The following is a 20567-nucleotide window of genomic DNA, read 5'->3' as shown; positions in this document are numbered from 1 at the left end:
TCCCTCCCGCTTTGATCCCTCCCGCTTTGACATTCCATTTTTCCTTATTTTCCCACACGCCCACCTCACCTACTTTCTACTGCTTCCTATAGAATTCCCTTTGGCAGTCTCTCCTTTTATGCATCTCAAATGCATTAGAAAACTTTCCAAAACATCTAATGCGTCTCGTCCACAGAACCCAAACATTGCAATAATTGTCACAACAATAAACATACAACCATAATCCTATTTCAACATTGCGCTGTTAGCCTGCAATGTAAAATAAGCATTTAAAAACAGATCATTGAAGCTGAAGAGTGTGAAACAATGGCAGCCTTATTCATACACACAGGAAGGAATAATTCTGCAACTGTGGAACCAGAACAGAAGACACTTATAATACCTTGGCCCTTACCCTTTTCCCCAAAATGACGAGTCAGGCTCCTCCGATGGGAGGGTTTGCTGTCACATGAGTACAAGAAAAGTACAGAGAAAAAACAACAGCTAAACAAAAAGCTATTTCTATTGCTTTTAAGAAAGCATCAACGGTAGGCCTGCCGTACTTTAAACACACGTGAATAGGTATACAGCACAGATATGTTTGTGTAGAGAGACAAGGGTGTCCTTTTCCATGTCTTCAAAGAGCTCTTCAAAGCTCCAGAGTATTCTGTAGGGTTATCAATGGAACACACTACATAGGATTCATGCAAAACACAAATGTTTAAAATGCACTATATCGTATTGAAAATCCACATATTTCAGCCTTTGAGCGTGTCCTGGTGTAGACGATATGCTCATCTCTTCCAGCCCTAAAGCTAAATGACAAGCCATGGTAGTTTCTAAAACTGCAGCCTATGAATGGATAAATGCTAGGTTTGAGATCCTAAGATTTTGATTTGCGGGTTGTGCATGGTTTACAAACAAGCCACAAGTTCACAAAAGAAAAATTGAAGAAACATGTATAATTTGTAGGGATTCTTGTTCTATACTTAGTCAAACATGTGGTTGATGTTCTTCGTTTACCACACAAATGCTCTTAACATATTCAGAAGCAAAATTTGCTGCTCGAACTTGAACTCGAAAAAATACATAACAAGGGTCAATCGCATTGTGTGTAAACAATAGCATGCATGGGTTTTTATTTCCTAATAAAACTGTTCGATGTGTTAATTTTGGAAAAAGTGTGGACATCAACTTTATAAATTGCTTACTTTGACAGACAGAATGATTCAAAGCTGAACTGGCTGCAATATAAAGTCCCATATACACAAGAAGGACACGGGCACTTGACCACAACAATTCATAATGAATTAGTATTAGTGAAATTCTATGTTGTTGTTTCAACAACAGGATGCTCATTTTGGCCTGACGATCAGGTCTGTACTTGTCCTTCCCCTACGTACTTCCACAAAATACAAACGTCTGGCGGCCACAGCCAATCAGAGCGTCACCGTGTAGCGACCCGACAGTGCGCTGTGGTCGGCCAATGAGGATAGCCCAGGAACCAGGCTGCGTGCTCGGGGAAGCACCAGCTGCCCCCGTTTACGATGAAGTGTGTGGGGGTCAGGGGGTCGGGGTTGATAGGTCAGAACCTGCACAGGGGGACCTGGGGTCGGGGTAAGTGGATGAAGCTACAGCGACTGTCCCTCAGCCTGTCTTATAAATAGCCAGAGCAGCAGGCTGCAAATGGCGCAGCTTGCGGCCGATGCTTACAATCAATAGCTTGGTCACATCTGACATAAATGGTCTTTGAGGGAAAAGAGTGGCTGACAATACGGGCCTTTATACAGGCTGGGACGTTGATTTGCTGTTAAGGAAGGTGTAGGGGTCTTCCATGACTACATGATGCCTCATTGTCCATTCATCCTGCCTTATTTCAGTCAATCAATACAGGTTTACAAGACTACAATTAAAGCCCCTATCTAAAGGAAGTCAGATGGCATTTTTCAAAAATAGATTTGTAAGGTGTCCGCATAGAACAAATGTTGTAGCAGGGCATAGCTTGGCTATAGCTTGGATTTGTCGCGGCGGCTAGGGTACAGTTTTGCCTCTATGTGACTCCAACAATAACCAAATCTAGCTGTCAATGAAGGTGCTATGAGTTACAGTTGACGACAGAGCAACGTAATCTGACGAAATATTTAAGACACGTTAAACGCCAGTGCAGGTATGTATTTTAATTTTATTTAATTTTGTGGGAACATTTTCTCAACACTCAATTAAATTTGTGAGTATAATGAGCCCACATAAATTAATTCAAGCTACAGCTTCTATATTATCTAGCATCCCAAACCTTATTGTCATACTAAAAGAACTAAACTGAAAAGAAAAAAGGAAACCAATATACGTTTGCACTGCATGGCTTTATTCGTAAAAGACATGCAGTGCAGCAGGTCAGGGCAATAAATAGAGTAGGAGTAGACCCAGAAATGACCTGGCCCTGCCCAATTGAACTCTTCCACCTGTTCATTGATGTAGCACATGATGCTTTAAAAGCTGCCTCATGGTCACATGCATATCCTCTGATTGATCATTAATGAAACCATACAGTTGTAATACCATTTTATGAATGCATTCTCATCATGTACTGGCAAATATAAATGTTGTTGTTAAAAGTTTGCACTGCTCCCATATTACAAATCACGAAATCGTTCACCTCAAGCACCGAAATAGAGTGTCATATTGGATAAAGCCCTACGTTGATAAATATGTGGGTAAATCCCATGACATGGTCATTTAATAACATTCAACGAGACATATTCTCAACAGACCTCTTGCAGCGAGGTGGGCGGGACGGCGCGCTTGCGAGAAAAAAGTTTTTACTTTTACCGGTAGTACCCCCTTTACAGTGACAGCAATATGGAAGGAGGGGTCTGGGACGTTGATAATGGAACCTGGGAGACAGAATGGGAGGGAATCGGGACTCAGATTTCAGCTTGACAGGGGGTAAGGGGCTGGGCATGATTTTGGGAATATACGAAGATTCATTGAAGGTAACGGGGACATAAAACTACAGTGCCTGACCAGAAGAAGGTCGGTGCTGAGTTTGTGCAGGGGTCTGGGTCTGTCGCTGGATTTCCCTGGTGGCCCAAGGAAAGTTGAACGTTAAACGGTTCAGCTCTGTGACTGGGAGAACACACACTGAGAGAAGCATCCGTTACCTTCATCCCTTTCCTTTTCTCCCCTAAAAGCGCCGCATGTCTAATATTTAGACATGTTCAGCTTTGTGGATTCGCGGACTGTATTGCTACTTGTAGCAACCCAGGTCGCACTATTAGCCGTGGTGAGATGTCAGGATGACCGTAAGTGACATTTATCTATTTTCTATCGCAATTGTAATTGTTGCACTATACCTAATGCATAATAACTATAGGATAAGCGTTCATGTTGTTACTTTTCTTTTCGTTTTCGTTAACTCTTCGTACCTTTTACGCACGACCTGTGAGCCTTCGTTTGGATCTCAAGTCACTTTTAAAATAAATTGTATAATGATTCAACAAATACTGGCTAATGGGAGAGATCTTGCGAGTGAGGAATGTCGGTTGAATAGAACGTGTTGGTGTGCGTAAAAACGCTTGAATTAACGCAAAACTGTTCAAATCTAATTCTCAAGGAAACACTTGTGGGAGCGGTTATTAGGAAGTACTTTGATTGTTCCAACGGTGATTATCAACTAAACATTCATTTCGGTTTGGATGTTTGACTGAGTGAATTGTGAGCGCATTCAGCAATTTGCCACACTAATCTCCTGCACCAGGCTCACGCAATAGTTGCGCTGTCGGACACCTGTGGCTGTGGGTCCACCGAAGGAATTGGGTCCACCGAAGACAGTTTCCTATTCTAAATTTTCAATTTTTTTTGGTGTGTGGGGGGGGGGGGGGGGGGGGTTAGTGGGTGGGGAGGGAGAAAAAAGGATCATGGAAGTGTGGCATGGAGGGGTGCATCTGAAAAAGGTGGCCAGGCTCAAGGGCCTTTGGTAATCTGCGTTAACATTCCTTTGCTGTCAGAGGGCATCGAGGCAAATCCAGGCTTGTTGAACCGCAACGAAAAGGTGGATTTCCAATGATAAGGGGGACCCACATATACTAATCAAAATAGGCCTTTGAATATTCACACAATTCAGAAATTAATTGTCACTCAAAGGCGGCTGATTACCTGCCATACACACACAGCTTTATTATTCGTTTTTTGTCTATGCGTGGATGTACACTGAAAGCGACATTTCAGTGTAGCAGGAATGCACTTTATACACTTAATCCAGGTGAGAGAGATTAAGTGTTCAATTTGGGCTTATTTTGGAGTTTAGGGGGCCATCAGTGTAAATTGTTAGGCTACTCTTCCCAGAGAGCTGTGACTGGCGGTCGCTTAATAGACAAGAGACAAGGGTTGGAGATTAAAAAAATGGTTAAAGGAAAGAATGAGAGAAATTAATAGAATACTCTCAAGGGAAAGGTGCATTCTTCTGCATGTGACAGGCATGCCAAGATTCCAGATCAGAAGAGAAAAACGGGTGGTGCATAAAGAGGGAAGGAAAAAGTTCAAGCCAACGCGAGAAAGAAATAAAGAAAAAAAAACACATCTCAAGAAATTGGAAGTCTCAGGTTACCCTTTTCAGTCGTAGGCCCCTGAATATGAGGCAAGTCTCTCTTTTCCTGAGAGACAACTCCAGACAGAAATATGCCTGGGAAGCCCAAAAAGGGCCCCAAGAGTCCAGAGTGTCTTGCAGACAGCCAGACACAGACAGAGCACTGATGGACACTGGCACTGACCTATACACTGGCAGCAGACAGGGTGCCACATCGATCCAGTAGCCAGTGACTCACCATGCATGGATGCTAGAAGAGAGCTGCCTCATGGTCTATAGGTCAGCAAATACTCGCCGCCGTGGCAGCCTCTGCTGTAAAAACAGAGTAGATTCCAGTCCTCCAGAACACCTGGGTTCACTTTAGACTCTTCATCCCTCCTCTTTGCTCCCTCACGAGCAGTAGACAGCAGCTGCCAACACAGGAGAAATAGAATAGCATATTTTTGACTCTCAGCAAGAGATTGAGGGCCCTCTGAATTTGCATGATGATGCAATTGACCAAATTCACCTATGGGCACATCTGGTTGGATCAATTAAATAGCTACTATGACTTCCTGTCCATTTATTGAAGGTCATATATCACAAAGCATCAATCAAAAAAAACATTAAGAACACCCTTTACTTGCTGGCTTGTTTGAATTGGCATTTGACACATGTGATTTGTGCCCCCATATTTGCATTGGCAATAGTTCGTGAATTGCCCAGTCTGTTCACTTCCATAAGGAAACCATTCATGGCAGAGTGAGTAAATAGAACTACTGTACTTAATTTATAGCCTTAGCCCCCTTGCCCGTTCCAAAGGCTTTCCTTTGGCTGATTAAGCTATGATCATAAATTGCCAAGATTCCAATCAGAGCATTTTGCTATTAGCGGTAGGCCTACATTGAATAAGATAACTCAATAGCAAGGTATATGGAATCCTAATGTCAAACTAGTTCATTGATAAAGCTTGGTGTGTAGGGCAATACATTAGTAGGTCTGTTGAGCTGGTGACCCTTCGACGCACTCTCCCACTATTCACGTTCCATTTCGTACCATTGGCTTTCAGAGCATGCTGAACCGCTCTCTTAGCTAGTCAATGTAAAGTCTGTCTTCGGTGTGTGCAGTAATTGAGGGCGTCTTCCCAGTTTAAAGCGGGTCTATATTTACCTTTAGAGTGCAATTAAAGGGGTTGACGATTAGGCACGTGCTTCAATGCACGAGTGAGGTGAGGAAGTCCTAAACTCTCAGCTACCATGCGCAACGAGGAAGTGGAGGTATTGTTGACCAGCGATGCCTCCCTGTGGCCGAATATGAGATTGCACATTGTTGTGCTATTTGGCATATTGCACAATTAGTAGAATTAAATACGATTGTTATTTCTTGATGTGGGCCTACAGCAGGTAACCGCGGTATTGGCAGTAAGTGTGTTATATATGTTATATATATGTGTTATAGTTTATCTACATTTCATTCTATTCATGATTGTTTGATTTGAAGAAGATTGACTGTAAAAGTTACGATTACTATTTAACATTCCTCCATTAATCTTCACTCACAACAAGTTTTAATATCATGTATCAAGTACTAAACCAATGCATAATCTGTTTTCCTCCCCTCAAACCCAACCACCCCATGCATGGGATGGTTTCATAACACACAGAGGACGATGCATTTAGCTGTGTACAAGATGGACAACGCTATAGCGACAAGGACGTGTGGAAGCCAGAGCCTTGTCGCATCTGTGTGTGTGACACGGGAAGCGTCCTGTGCGACGAGATTAATTGCGAGGAGATAAGAGACTGCCCCAAACCAGAGATCCCATTCGGAGAGTGTTGCCCCATCTGCGCAGCTGACCTGCCCCAGACCAGTGGTCGTAATTTATTTATTTCACACCTCTCATAAATAAATTACTGTTGCAAGATCATCTTGTTTCCTTTTGGGGGAAGTTTGCAAAGGGCGGAAAAAGGGTATTCTCCCAAGGATGAATAATAGCCATATTTATTCTTAACATTATTATTATTATCCTTGGATTGAATACTGTTATTTATCCCCCCAACCCCCTGCCTCCCCCAAAGAAACAAATGACGAATGAACAAAACTATAACAATGGCAATTCTGATGGTATTTCTGTTATATGCTACCTCAATGTTATTTTTCTTCCCTTGCTGGCCCACCTTGGCCACCATCTTAAAAATGTGAATACTAGTCTACTCTGCCCATAAGAAATGGTGAAAACATGTGGGAGTCATTATGAAATACCTCCCTCACACAGAGACAGTCCAACCCCCTGACTCAATCCCCTCTGTCAGTGAGGGGCTCTCCAAATTGGAGTTCTTAGAAATGTGTCTCATTGGCCTTGGATAATGAGTAAACAAACCAAACTGTTTGTTATCCATTCATTCATTGAATCATCTATTTTTGAGAAGCATCATTGAAAATCATAATTGCCATTGACCACACCTTTTGCCTCACAAGCTTGTAGAATGCATAATATTTCAAGGCAATATCATATGTTTAACATAGGCTTTACTGTATCAATACAAAACACAATACAATGTATTTACACTAAAGAAAAACATGAAGCACTTATATAACATTATGGCTTACTACTTGTCTGAAAGACTCTAATGTGCAGAAACAGGTGCAACAATTTTTATGGCTTTATTCTTAACATAACACATCAACTGCTGCTACGCTTGTGCTTCGAGATGGTGCCTCAGTCAGTCAACACTTCACTGATCCTGATGGGCTCTTGGCTCTTAGATGTGCAGTGTGTTTGATCAGCATAGGTTCGGTGTACGGAACTCGAGGGGATTTTTAGAGGAATGGCTAGATATCTATGTAGGTTCAACTAGATGTTTGTGTTGTGCAATTGGTTACTATAGTTATTAACTATCATTCTATTTTGTCCGTCCTCTCTGTCTTCGCTACATTACAGGCGCGTCCGGAGCTAAGGTGAGATACTTTGTGTGTGTGTAAGTGTGTTTGTGTGCGTGCCCAGTTCACCCTGTCTGTGTGTCTGGCCTTGTGTGTAATGTACCTGCTAGTACCTACAATTAAATCTGTCCCTGTCTTTGACTTGTATCAGATCCACAGTGTGGCTGTGTGATTTGGGGATTATGGGGATTCTTTGATGTGGAGGGGCTTTTTAGACACATACTAGTTACTTCCTGTCTCTTGCTGTCTATGGATATCAATGAGAACTGGGTGGAGAAGGCATACTTAACGTTTAATACTGAGGTGTCTTGTTGGACTGGCTATTATCATAGGGATGGGTTTTCTAAAGGTGTAATGATTGGCAGGGGTATATAAATTAAAGTAGCGTGTGATAACTAACTGCATGCATTAATAAGTGGATAGCATTCTATTTATTTAATCTTTCCCTGTTTTATACTCTCTGTATCTTCATAGGGCCAGAAGGGTGAACCTGGAGATATTACAGATGTAAGTAAACATTTCCATAGTGATTCAATGTTACCAATCTTTTCAGAATAATTGAAACTCACTAAAAAGGGGACAGGGGAATGATAAAATTGATAGAAAAAAACTATTTTTGAAGACATTTTTAGAGATCAGGTGTTTTCTCTTTTTTAAAGTATTTCCAGCATCATATAGACAGAGATAGGTTACTGGAATCACATGGATGAACGCAAAGAATGCACTGTGGAAGGGCAATTAGCCTGCTCTTAAGGAAGCCCAAGCACAATACAACACAGACTGATGTCCTCCATTCAACCCTCCTATAAAAATTCCCATTGGACAGGTGAGCGACGCATATAAAGATAGAACGAGCGAGAAAGGAAGAGAGAAGGAGTGAGAGTGGAGCCCCCAGCCGTTGCCACGCTGCATATGGAAATACTTTACCCCTCTTAGGGAATTCAAGCCCATAGCCGGATATAACAAGGCCTTGTTTATTGTGCATGTGTTTTGATAATGCTGTGCCCAGGGAGATTAGCAGTGAGCAACACTGCACTAGTGAAGGGAAAACTGTTACATTAAGGACACAGACCCACAGACACAAATGTGTATGCATCTACCTGCTCTTATGTTACTTCATGACGACGTGTACACATGGTGCACAAACACACAATGCACACAACGGCACTATGCAACATCACAAAGTGCTCCGGTAAAAGTAATTTCTAATGCAAACCACAGGATTTATTGGAAAAGTCTGATATAAAAAAGTTCTTTACAGGATAATACACAGCTAATAAAAAAACGAATAAAGTAAAATCTGAGTAAGTGTCCATGCCCTATAAACAAGGTTATACTCATTCCTTTACCTTTTGTCTTTGTTCTTCTTCCTAGGTCGTAGGACCAAGAGGACCAGCTGGTCCAATGGTATGCACTGCCTTCAGCATGTTGACACTTTACACCTAAAAACCTCTTCTGCACTTCAGTGGGTGCGAAAGAAACGTCTCCCAACAAGCAGCACGTAGAGTACTAGGCATTTAGGTTTAGCCGTTACCTGAAAACAATGTTCAAATGTGTTTTTAATATCTTTCGCAATAAAAGTATACAAGCAAAGCAAAAAACATTAGATTATATATATATATTTTTAATGCACTGCTGACACATTCTTGAACAACACCTGACTAAACTGACGGCCACCATCTTGTCTTCATATAGGGACCATCAGGAGAGCAAGGAGCACGGGGATCCAGAGGAGATAAGGGCGAGAAGGTGAGTTGACCGACCTAGATTCCACACACTAGGCTATCTTTGACCTAGCGGGGATGTTGGGTTCTGAGCCGGTTGGGGGGGTGGGGGTGGGGCATGGGCGTGGGGATCTAGTACACCTTCCAGGTCTGGATCAATGGCAGTCTTTCAGTGAGGGGCTTCTTAGCCCCAGTCCCCCCCCCCCCCCTCCCCCCTCCCCCCTCCGCCCCCGCCTGGCTACGTGGTCCTCTTGAAGCGTGTGGGTTGTTTAACAGATCTGGGTGCCGTAGCATAAACCCGGGGCAGTAACAAGATGCTTATTCAAATGAGGGTGTTAAATTAGCGTCCCCGGTCTTGTCAGGCTTTGATCCTGGTATTAATGTGAACAGCTCATTTGGCGTGTCATGGCCGTCAGCCACCGGGTTAAGGTGTCTGAGGAGGTCTTGTTTGTGAATATTTTACTGTGAGGAGAATGGCTTGCCTCCAAGATGGAGCTTCTTCAAAGCAAGGGGGAATTTCATCATCCCAGCGATTTTGTGATGTCTGCTGAGGTATTCCTATAAGTTTGCATAAAGAAACTTGGTATGCAGTGCACGGGTCAGTACATTAGTGGAGCAATGAGGGGAACAGATAATAGATGTTGGTATTTGCACCTAGGAGAAGTGGGGGCTAAAGGTCAATAATTTACCTTGAGATCAGAAAACTATTTAACAATAATGCATTGTTATTTCATCTTCTAGGCCCGTGCATATTTGTTGATTTACATCATTAAAAACACACAGACTAGTGTGCAGTAGTATATATAGTGTAGTGTAGTGTATATAGAGACAGATATTTAAAAAGAGCAGATCGGTCATTTCGATGTCCTATCATTAGTTATCCCAATCTCAATGTATAACCATTTATTTATTATCACAAGCCCATTTTTGTCTTTCCAAGCATGCTATAGGATACCTAATATATTCTATTTGTTCAATGTTTTCTTGCAGCTAGTTTTTTTTTGTTTGTCTTTAATTTGAATAGAACTATGGGCAATTATGTCTAATCCCTTTAAAAAAAAATGTATAGACATTTTAGTTGTTTTTGAAAAAGATAAATTGTAACTAAAATAGAGGATTCGTTGCTCTTTTCATCAGGCATTCACAGAGCTCTCTGAAACCTTTCAAGAAATAAATGTATTTCGGAACTGTAGTTCAATAGCTTCATACAGCATTGTGCCTAATTGTTAATATATTGTAATGATTTCCCCATTGCCTGTCCACAACCTGTGTTCAATGTTTCTGATTGTCTTTTAATCTTAAATGACACACAGACATCAGGATTTACAATGATGATATCAATTGAGGCTAACTTTTGATTGTTACATGGCTGCGACTTGTTCTGAAAGAGATCAGCATTATAAACTCAAATACAATCGACTTATGCAATCATTTAAGCCTTCCTCGCTTAATTTCCAAGATTAAATTCCAGTTAGTTTAACCATAAACATTTAGTCTAATTATAATTAATCAGACGTCATTAGGTCCTTAACACAAATTCCAGTGCACATTGCATTGTTCTAAGAAACGTTGTTAATCTTAACGTACAGACTGACTGAACCTGTAGAAACAGGCCCAAACTAAAGTTATCTATTGGTCCACACATTTCTCACTTGTTTTTTCATCAACATAGTATCTCAGGATTGGCATGAGAACTCCAACGAATCACATGCATCTGAACCAACCCCTGCCCCCTCCTCGTTGTGTTTGCGTCTCAGGGAACCCTCGGCCCCCGCGGAAGAGACGGTGAACCCGGTACCCCTGGAAACCCCGGCCCCCCCGGCCCCCCAGGCCCGAACGGACCCCCCGGCCTCGGCGGAGTGAGTATCCCATGACATGCCCAGGGTGATGAGAGGAGCCAGGGCCGGGTGGGGTTTAGTCTAACTATAAACACCGCAGAGGAAAAGTCCATAGGCCGGACGCGCCGACACGTTCGGGTGCTCAGAAAAGCATCAGATTTGCCGGGTGAAAGACTGAATGGGTGAAAGCATTGGCCCCCCCACAAGGCAGAACTTTATTTGGTGGTGAAAACATTAGCAGAAAAGACGGTTTCTGGCTGGAGCTGGCTGTGTTGAAGATGACGGTGAGGGGGTTACAGAGAGGGGAGAGATAGAGAGAATGTCTCTCATTCTTTGCCAGGGAGAGACAGAGATGGGGGTGGGGGGCGGGGTAGGTGAGTGGACAGGAGATGGCACGGGAGACTTGGGAAGGAGAGAATATGGTGGGGGTTGGGGAACAACAAGGAGATTCATTGTGTGGAGAGGGGAGAAATTAAACCAGTTCACATGGCTGCTGTGTCTGCTTCCTCTGTGCTCATCCATCAAATATGGAGTTGACAAACACCTCAAAACCTGATCCATTCCTGCCCTGACAAAAGTCGACCAAAAATAATCTGAGATTCCTTGAACTTGGCTTAGTAACAGGTCTATAGATGATCTGATCTATTGAGAGGATTGAGAAACTTTATGTTAGTTAGTTTTCAACTTTACGTTGGATAGCTCAGCCAAAGTCTGCTGACATTTCAAGCACCTCCAGAAACTAAATACGAACAGAGTCTGATTTAAGCAAGAATATCCATTTTCAATTTTTTATAATAAAATTGAAATTAATACAAATCTAAGCATTTCATTCACAATGTAAGTACTGAGAGTGGACCATTTCCAAACCTTTATAACTGCCGTCAACATCAGAGCATATTCAATGCTCAACCACACGTCTCAACACCTCCTCACATACGTCTCTCTCTGGCGCTCCTCCCACAGAACTTTGCTGCTCAGATGGCCGGTGGATTCGACGAGAAGTCCGGAGGAGCTCAGATGGGCGTGATGCAGGGACCAATGGTGAGAGAGAGCCCCCCCCCCATGAGTCCACCCAACTGTCCGCACCGTTCTCCCGTTTCACAGCACTGCACCCCCTGGATCAATGGCGCTCACCAGAAAGGCTTGGATGTAGCCATGGATACTCTTTTCTTTTTTTTTACCCCAGAGGGAGTTTGTGTTTTTGGTTTGATATGAACTCACATGCCTCTGTTGGAACCTGCCCGGGTCCCTCTAGTGGAGAAGGGAAACACCTCCCCTCTGGTGGGTCCCCATGGAAAAATAAACACCTCCCGTGGCGCTTAAGGAGGAGGTGTTTTCATGGCCGCAGAGGAAACAGACGTTGATAGAGTTTCGTTTTTTATTTTTTTCAAATGCCTTGAAAGAAAAAACCCAGCCCACCTAGCTGGCATGACAGATGGCGCTAGCTGGAATAAGAAGCAGGACTGCTGGGAGCTATTCCGGCTTGGAAAACCGCATCGGCGCTTGGCTGTCGGCCTAGGCCCGGGCCCCGGCTGGGAGGGCTGAGGCCCCGGTCTAAGCTGGAGGTGCTGGGACACCAGAAGATGAGGCTGAGGGGCTTTCAGAGCCCCACAGTTTGCTCTGGTCTCTGCCGGCCTCACCTTCAGCTCCCAAAGCAGAGAGTCTGTCCATTCATATGCTTGTGGCTCTGGTGGCTGGACCGAACTGACCTACTCCTCCACATCTAAAGCATTCCCCCTCCCTCCCCCCCCCCCCCCCCACACACACACACACACACACCCCCAGCCCCACTTCATACCTGAACCCAACCCCACCACAGACACTTCAACAGTGCTCTCTCAGTGTCTCTCCAAGCCTCAAAGCCCAAACACACACACACACACACACACACACACACACACACACACACACACACACACACACACACACACACACACACACACACATGTATGCACAAGCACACTTAAACATGCCCCCGTACTGATGTCAAACACACACACACACACACACACACACACACACACACACACACACACACACACACACACACACACACACACACACACACACACACACACACACACACACACACAAACAAACACACCATAGGGTATAGAGGCCTATTGATAACCCCCCCCCCCCCCAATATGCTCTGTGACAAGGCCCCTCACACTCGGTAAAAAGAACACTTTCATTCCCATTCGAGAACCATCTATGCGTTGAAGCGTGTCCCTGCATTTTCTTTGGCTACTGTCCCACATTTCTGAAGCATAATCAGCATACTTTACATGAACCCTATAAAGGGAGTGCATATATAGAGGGATACGTTCAGGGTTTTAATTTTTTTCCTTCCACCTTAGCGGAGCTTGCATGGAAACTTAGTTTCCATGCAAAGTGGAAGTTCCTTTTCACTGGGAATATTGGAAACTTGAATGAAACATTATTGACATCACATTATATCCTACGTTCAATATATATTTCTTTTTTGATTCTGAAAGGAGAAAGGGAGAGAGAAAGGGCTTTTGGCTCATCACCTCCATAGAATGTGATCTCCTCTTGCGGAGCAATGACCCATACCCTCGAAGGAGACATTTATTTTGACATGTGACTCCAAGCAGAAGCTGCCATACAGCAGATTGTGTTGCAGAGCACAGAGGTCTAACAAGCACAGAAAAACACATTAATAAGTGGTTTGTTCTTACAATCCAACTGATTATCTTGTGTTTTTTTTGCAAACCGAAAAAGTTCATTGGGTTAGTTTAATTGGTTTGTATGTGTGCGGAAATGGCTGGAAGTTGTGTTGACAGTTGCACATCAGTCATGTCGAGTTCAAGCACTCCACAACCCTAACACTCATGACCTTTGAACTCAGAAATATGTAGCTGCCTGGGAAGGGATAGATCGATAGGCAGACAGATAAAAGGATAGAGAGATGGACAGTTAGGCAGATAGATAGACAGATAGACAGATAAGATATATATATATATATATATATATATATATATATATATATATATATATATATATATATAGAGAGAGAGAGAGAGAGAGAGAGAAAGAGAGAGAGAGTGAGAGAGAGAGAGAGAGAGAGAGAGAGAGAGAGAGAGAGAGAGAGAGAGAGAGAGAGAGAGAGAGAGAGTTTGACGTCAGATCAATAAAGAGCGAAAGTCAAAGGTTACAGTGTGTGTGAGAGAGAAAACAAGAAAGTGAGGGAGATGAATTTTGAATGCCAATGAGGAATTCCAAAGGATTTATGTATACGGCATGCAGGGCAAGTCACAGAGTTTCTGATGCTTTGGGGCAAAGGCAATGTATTTTTATAGCTTCTGAAAAAATAATTTGAGTTCATCTGAAGATGTTTTCTTTTTCAACAACATAAGATAAGTGCAGGCTTCCCACAGCTGCCTGGAATGTGTTTGTGTACATGTGTAGGTTTTGAAACAACAGGCAGAGCGGGGCTTTCTGTCCTGATGCTGATTTTGTGTCTCTTTCCTGTTCCCCCTCCCCCACCACCCCCTACCCCAAGGGACCAATGGGCCCACGAGGACCACCGGGCCCCAGCGGATCACCTGTAAGTACCTCCGTCCCTCTGTCAAACAACACACCCATGTAGACACCACTACACCCGCCAGTGCCCCCTCCTTCCAGGGACACCCATAGACCCACCAAGCTGACCTGAGTTCATGGAGAAGTGTCTTGTATAGTGATACTTAGATGCAAAAAACTGACCTGAGTTCATTGAGAAGGGCCTTGTATTACTGTATACTTATCTGCTTTAATCCCCTTAGAGCCCTCTTATTTGTCCCTTGTCAGGGTTTCTTTCCCTTCGCCCTCACCCCTGAGGGGTGTTCCTTGAGGGCCAAAACTTCAGGGGCCACTTCTTATCCCATATGAATGTGGTTCCTGTGAGGGATCAACTGAGACTGTATTCATAATGACGCTGAGGGCACATAAACTTCACTGGACTCTAGGAAGACCACAACCTGAGCGATAACTGAAAGGGCAGTTGTTAGTGGCGGAAATAAAGGCCCAGCTAAGACCTGAACTATTTATTGACATACACACACAGCTAACATAGGGACACAACACACCATGCAGTTTACGCCAAGTACAACTTTGATCCCTCAGCTGCAGGCATTGGGGCTATTCCCATGCGTCACAGCCTAGACACAGCTGACACTATGCCTTTCATGGGCCTCTTTAGTCCCCTCTTCTGCAGCTCTTAAGCAGCAGCCCACGGCTTAAACTTTCAGCCCGAGAGCTGTTAGGTTTCAAGGCAGTGCCAGGCCAACCTGTCTCAACTTGCTGCCTCAGCAGACACTTAGGTTGTTGCTTACAATACACTTCAGACTGGGTTTTAGTTTTTAAAGGACTCATAGCAGGGCTGCCAACTCTCACGGTGCTGGTGTGTGACACACGCTTTCACCTTCAGCCTCACACTGTCACGCTGCTCAAACAATTCTCCCGCCATAACACTGCGAGAGCAACATGGGTAACAAGGCGAACATATTGCGGTCACATCTTAACTGTTAAACCAAGCAAATTACTTTCATTCTAAAAGATAGCTGACTATTTGAAGAAACAGGTGTTTCATATGGCGTTTCTATTAGGCTTTCTCTTAATTGACTCCCTAATTGGTGCGTGATGCTAATCTCTGTGGTGATTGGTCATGTTCATAGCTGGGAGCCAAGAAGGCATTCAAGCAAGGTTTTTTATATTGGGAACAAAACGTCTTTGACTTTCATTAGTGAATGAACCTGTGTGACCTTTATTTGGTTAGTGTATGTCTAATACTATTGTAAGTATTTCCCTGGGTTGAAGTAGTCAGGGCGTGGGCATAGTCAGGCTATATCCTTAAATCTGAGACGCTCCCATCATGTGTGTAAGCTGCATGCTTTTTTAACCCCTGATGGTGAAATTTGGTCCCAATATGTGTTTGGTCCCTGCACATATGTATGTAGTTCAGAGCTCGTCCAGAGACAGAGAGACAATCAATTTAAATCGAATGCAGTCATTGTTCCTTTATGCAGATTAAATTATTGTATTTCAAAATTAAGAGACAAATTCAGTGGGTCGGTAAAACAGAATGGCATACATCATGTGTTAAAATAAAACACATGCAATCATTACTAAACTGTTCTCATTTAATTCTGTATATAGAGGGACTTTGAATGTTTATTGGTGATTTCTTCTGTTGGCTTACAGTTAACCCTTTTCCAGATAAGGTTCTGCATCGTTTTGTTGGTTAAGATCCTGTCATTTTCCGCCAAGCAAACTCTACATCTGTGTTTATTCAACGTCTGGTATTCCTCCAACCAGACGGACTCCCTGTAATGTTCCTCTTATCTTCTGTCTTCTAGGGCCCACAGGGTTTCCAAGGCAATCCCGGAGAGCCAGGAGAACCCGGACAGTCTGTAAGTACACCAAGCCATGAAGTATCCTCCCTGGCCGGGATCATACATTTAGATTGTAATTTATCATGAAGCAAACGGTTCAGGATGTAGTTACAAGGAATTTCAGTCCGGAAACATGCCAGGTAACAAATAGGTAATTGAAACACCAAAACCTACAATTTCAGTGTTGTGAACATGTTGTTAAACACTGAAACCTTACACTGAAATTGTAATGCCTTTATCTTTGATAATGTACTTTAGTTTGTGAAATATTTAACATTTTCCACACTTTATACTTCAAAACTAGCTGCTCGCCCCTTCACAATTCTTCTTCAGCTTTCCTACCATTTTGGTTTTTAAACACCATGACTATCTCCTCCTCCGTCACCTCCTCAAAAGACCCGCGTAGTTCACAAGCCACAGCCAGCTGGCTCCCTATACTTCAGGACATACCAACAGTGCCATTGGATATCACTTTCTCCCTTTTTCCTTTTGAGTTACCCCCTGCAATCCCTTCCTGCAATATCCTCTCACTATACCAAAACCCTTTAGTAGTCGCTCAAGGTAGACGAGTGGCTTGCACAATATTTTTCAAGGCGCTGTCTATGCTCCAAGTGCAGAACCGGGTCCAAGGTAACAACCAATCACGACATTGTGTTGAAAATCGCCCCCAGCCCCGGAAACATAACAAGGCAGGCGATTGTTATGCATAGCTTAACACTGTGTTGTGATGCCCTTGGATCCGGTTACTCAAAACGTGTCTACCTATAGTAGACATTTAAAAAAGAATTGGGCTAAAAGCTACAAGTGGGCGATCAGGGCCAGGCCACCACTGTGCTACTAATTTCATCTGGAGCTCAGACATGCAGCCTGAGAGGTGCCCTCTCAGACAACCTGCTGCTGGCCTGAGAGACCCATGGCTCCAACACATCATTAGCCTGGATTAAGATCAAGTCTGCCTGAGGAACACCGCTCAGCAGGAGACACCATAATGGATTGCCTTGAGTCATACTGTGCTTATTATACATGTCAAGGTCTGGTGAGCAGCTGGGCCCAATTAGCTCCTAATTAATTATGCTGGTTTTAGAAGAGCATCCTGCTTCGTATACTCAAATGGAGTTACACAACATAGGATTAAAAAACAAGATCCATCCATTAATAAACCTATTTATGTGATTCTGATTTTTCATTGCTCAATGGAATAGTAGGTTTTTAGCTTCACTCCGGTCAAAGCTAAGTGAGAACTAGATGAGAACAGTCCAGTTTGTTAGTGGGATTATCATGCGAGGATGTATTTTTCAAGAAAGGTTGTTTTGTATTCGGTTTGATGTTCTTAGATGTTCTTTGATTTGTGTAAGAACCAGGGGAAACTATTTTGAATGATCTTCAATGTTGTGAAAGGTTTTCAGTGCATGTCTCTGCGACAGTAAACAATAATAATTAGAGTCCTCTGTGTAGAACAATTTCTTGAAAATAAATTCTTTTAAGATTTTTTCTGCCATGGATGCTTGTATATTAAAGTGAACATACACATTGTAACCAGATGCAACTAATACTGAAATACGGCTACTAATTGTTGCCCCTGTTGGTTTGGATGAGTATTTGTTTGTTGATTATTCTTGTTTTATTGGCAGGGCCCAATGGGACCCCGTGGCCCCCCTGGACTTTCTGGCAAACCTGGAGATGATGTGAGTACTTTGGTTGCAAACACAATGTCAGAAATCACCAATTATAAAAAAAAAAGAAATGAAAAATTCAAAAAGTACCCAGTAGTCTTAACCTGGAAAGGTAAGATCGACTCCCCAAACCAATTAGGGAAGAGGTTCCCTAATTGCTCAGAACAGAGCAATTAGCTTTCTAAAATCTAAATTGGCTCCTACAGGTATACAGTCAGCTCGTAAGATATTCTCACAGGGCATTTTCGCTCACTAATAGCAGACGGATGGCTATGCCATTGCTAACAAATCACACTAAAATAATATAGTTTTAATCTTACCTAAAGAACCTTTAATTGACTTTCAAACCAAGTCAACTCAAACGCTTAAATCTCAGATCTTGATCTTCCTCTTAAATTACCATAATTATTTGTAACCTTTTCCTATTTTGGGTTGGGGGTTGGTCTATAAATTGTCATAAAACATGACACATGATTATACTATATTATATTCTATGCTAATTATATTAATTTTAGGTAAATTTGTCAGGCTACAGCATATTATTGTGTTAACCATATTGAAGTGCATACTTTGATTGCATTATAATGAAAAATGGTCTATGTTTTTTCTCATGACATCGAAATGTTTTCTAAATAAAATATGAAAATGACTTCTGCGTATCTTAAACCATTTGAATATTGTTACATGGGGCCGAACTTACAATGCCTTATTACAGCCACCAGATGGTAGCAGACTTAAAATTTCCAAACATCTCCACTAGGGGCGCAAATCCCACATTAAAAAAGCTATGCAAGTTTGCGCAACGGGAATGGCTACAATACAAACTACCTACCTGGCCAATAATATTTATTTCAATACATTCTCAAAAAATGAATGAAGGTGTATCTATTATATTTACTCTTTGTGTTTGTGTATTAGGGTGAGGCTGGCAAACCAGGCAAATCTGGTGAGCGTGGGCCTGCTGGACCTCAGGTAAGTTTCCAGATTTGTTGGCTTTTGATTTATTATTGATTATGTATTATAATTTGTGTGTGTCGAGTGATGAACTGGATGAATGCTGAATTATGATTGGCTGGGTTGGTGTTGACTAAATAACTGACACTCATAATAATAAGTGTTAGTAGTCCTAGTACTACTAGTAGTAGTAGTTATCTAGATGCATCCAACTCACATTAATTATCGCTGAAGTTAAATTGTTCTAACAGTAGATCATTCTCTAATAACAGCATTATCATTGATTATTTTAAACGGTGGTGCGGTGTATAGGACTCTGATTCATTGATTATGCCAATTGTAAAGGATTCTATTTCATCTAACCATCAATGTTACTGTCTCTGTAAGCCAGTACTGTTATATTTTCAGATAGGAGACATACATAATACACCCCCTATGGAGATTGATCAAAGTTTAGACATCAGTCAAGAAGAGAGCAGCTGTACCAGAATTGTATTTATTTCTAATAATACATTTTTGGTGTCTGTGGTGTGTGCAGTAAAGAATAGAAGATACTGGGTCTGTAACGTGAAACCAACTGTGCTCTCACCAGGTCCCACTGTGTGAGACTTAGTGTCCGAATGGGTCACATCTGGTATTAAAAAAAAAGATCTTGGAGACGAGAATAATTCCATTCTTTTTATCGGTCTTCCCGATGTGTTGCTGTGACCCGGCATCGTCTCTTCTCAACCTGTCGTCTGTTCTTTCCACATATAAAGGGAGCACGGGGCTTCCCTGGAACACCTGGCCTGCCCGGCATCAAGGGACACAGAGTGAGTGTTTCTGTCGCTGACGGACGTTGGAGCCGGCCCACCATCAAATAAAACTCAAGATGGTGGTTTCTGGTTTTCTTAACTCCTTGTTGTCCTAATGTGCTCTGTTTCCCCGTCCCTCTCCAGGGCTATCCAGGTCTTGATGGAGCTAAGGGAGAGCATGGCGCTGCTGGCTCTAAAGTACGTTTAAAATATAAATATAACTTATATTCTCTTTCTACAACTCTGTTGTCATTTTACCTTCAGTTAAAAGTCTATGTTGTCCTAGCTTTGTAAAAGGAAATTTATTTAAGTTATTTTAGTTTGAACATATCTATTGTGACGGTTAATGATCGTTTTACTGTTAAGGGCATCATCGTACAGCATACTATTTTCAGTGTGGTACCATCTGAGACGTTCATGAATGTCTCCCTCCTTGTAGGGCGAGTCTGGATCACCTGGTGAGAACGGCGCTCCCGGACCTATGGTGAGCAGGCACACCTCACAACACCAGCTCTCTGTTACATAAAGCTCAACGTGTTAGCATATTAACTACATTCAAAGCACCAGCTATCTCATCTTTCATTCAGGATTAATAAATGCAAATGTTCTTCTGTCAGCATATATATTAAACACATACACCATAGTAGTTGTACTATTACAAGTACTACCAATCCTATTCGTAACAGAAGTAGTGATAGTAGTAGT

At 42.5% G+C, this 20567-nt stretch overlaps 1 protein-coding gene across 2 annotated transcripts in view; it reads left to right on the top strand.

Moving 5' to 3' along the window:
• The first annotated feature begins 2940 nt into the window (after positions 1-2940).
• Positions 2941-20567, top strand: part of col2a1b (collagen, type II, alpha 1b) — a 42696-nt gene continuing 25069 nt past the window's right edge. The window contains exons 1-15 of one of the 2 annotated variants that reach the window (XM_030375167.1): positions 2941-3281; positions 6207-6416; positions 7485-7501; positions 7958-7990; positions 8858-8890; positions 9179-9232; positions 10965-11066; positions 12009-12086; positions 14572-14616; positions 16406-16459; positions 18073-18126; positions 19033-19086; positions 19827-19880; positions 20007-20060; positions 20302-20346. In XM_030375167.1, coding sequence (XP_030231027.1) covers positions 3194-3281; positions 6207-6416; positions 7485-7501; positions 7958-7990; positions 8858-8890; positions 9179-9232; positions 10965-11066; positions 12009-12086; positions 14572-14616; positions 16406-16459; positions 18073-18126; positions 19033-19086; positions 19827-19880; positions 20007-20060; positions 20302-20346 — 975 coding nt within the window. In that variant the 5' untranslated portion in view covers positions 2941-3193. The remainder of the gene's footprint in view (positions 3282-6206; positions 6417-7484; positions 7502-7957; positions 7991-8857; positions 8891-9178; positions 9233-10964; positions 11067-12008; positions 12087-14571; positions 14617-16405; positions 16460-18072; positions 18127-19032; positions 19087-19826; positions 19881-20006; positions 20061-20301; positions 20347-20567) is intronic. The other variant, XM_030375168.1, reaches the window with a different exon arrangement.

Source organism: Gadus morhua, chromosome 13, assembly GCF_902167405.1.
Source record: "Gadus morhua chromosome 13, gadMor3.0, whole genome shotgun sequence".
NCBI lineage: Eukaryota > Metazoa > Chordata > Actinopteri > Gadiformes > Gadidae > Gadus > Gadus morhua.
This window is presented reverse-complemented; position numbering and strand designations above follow the sequence as displayed.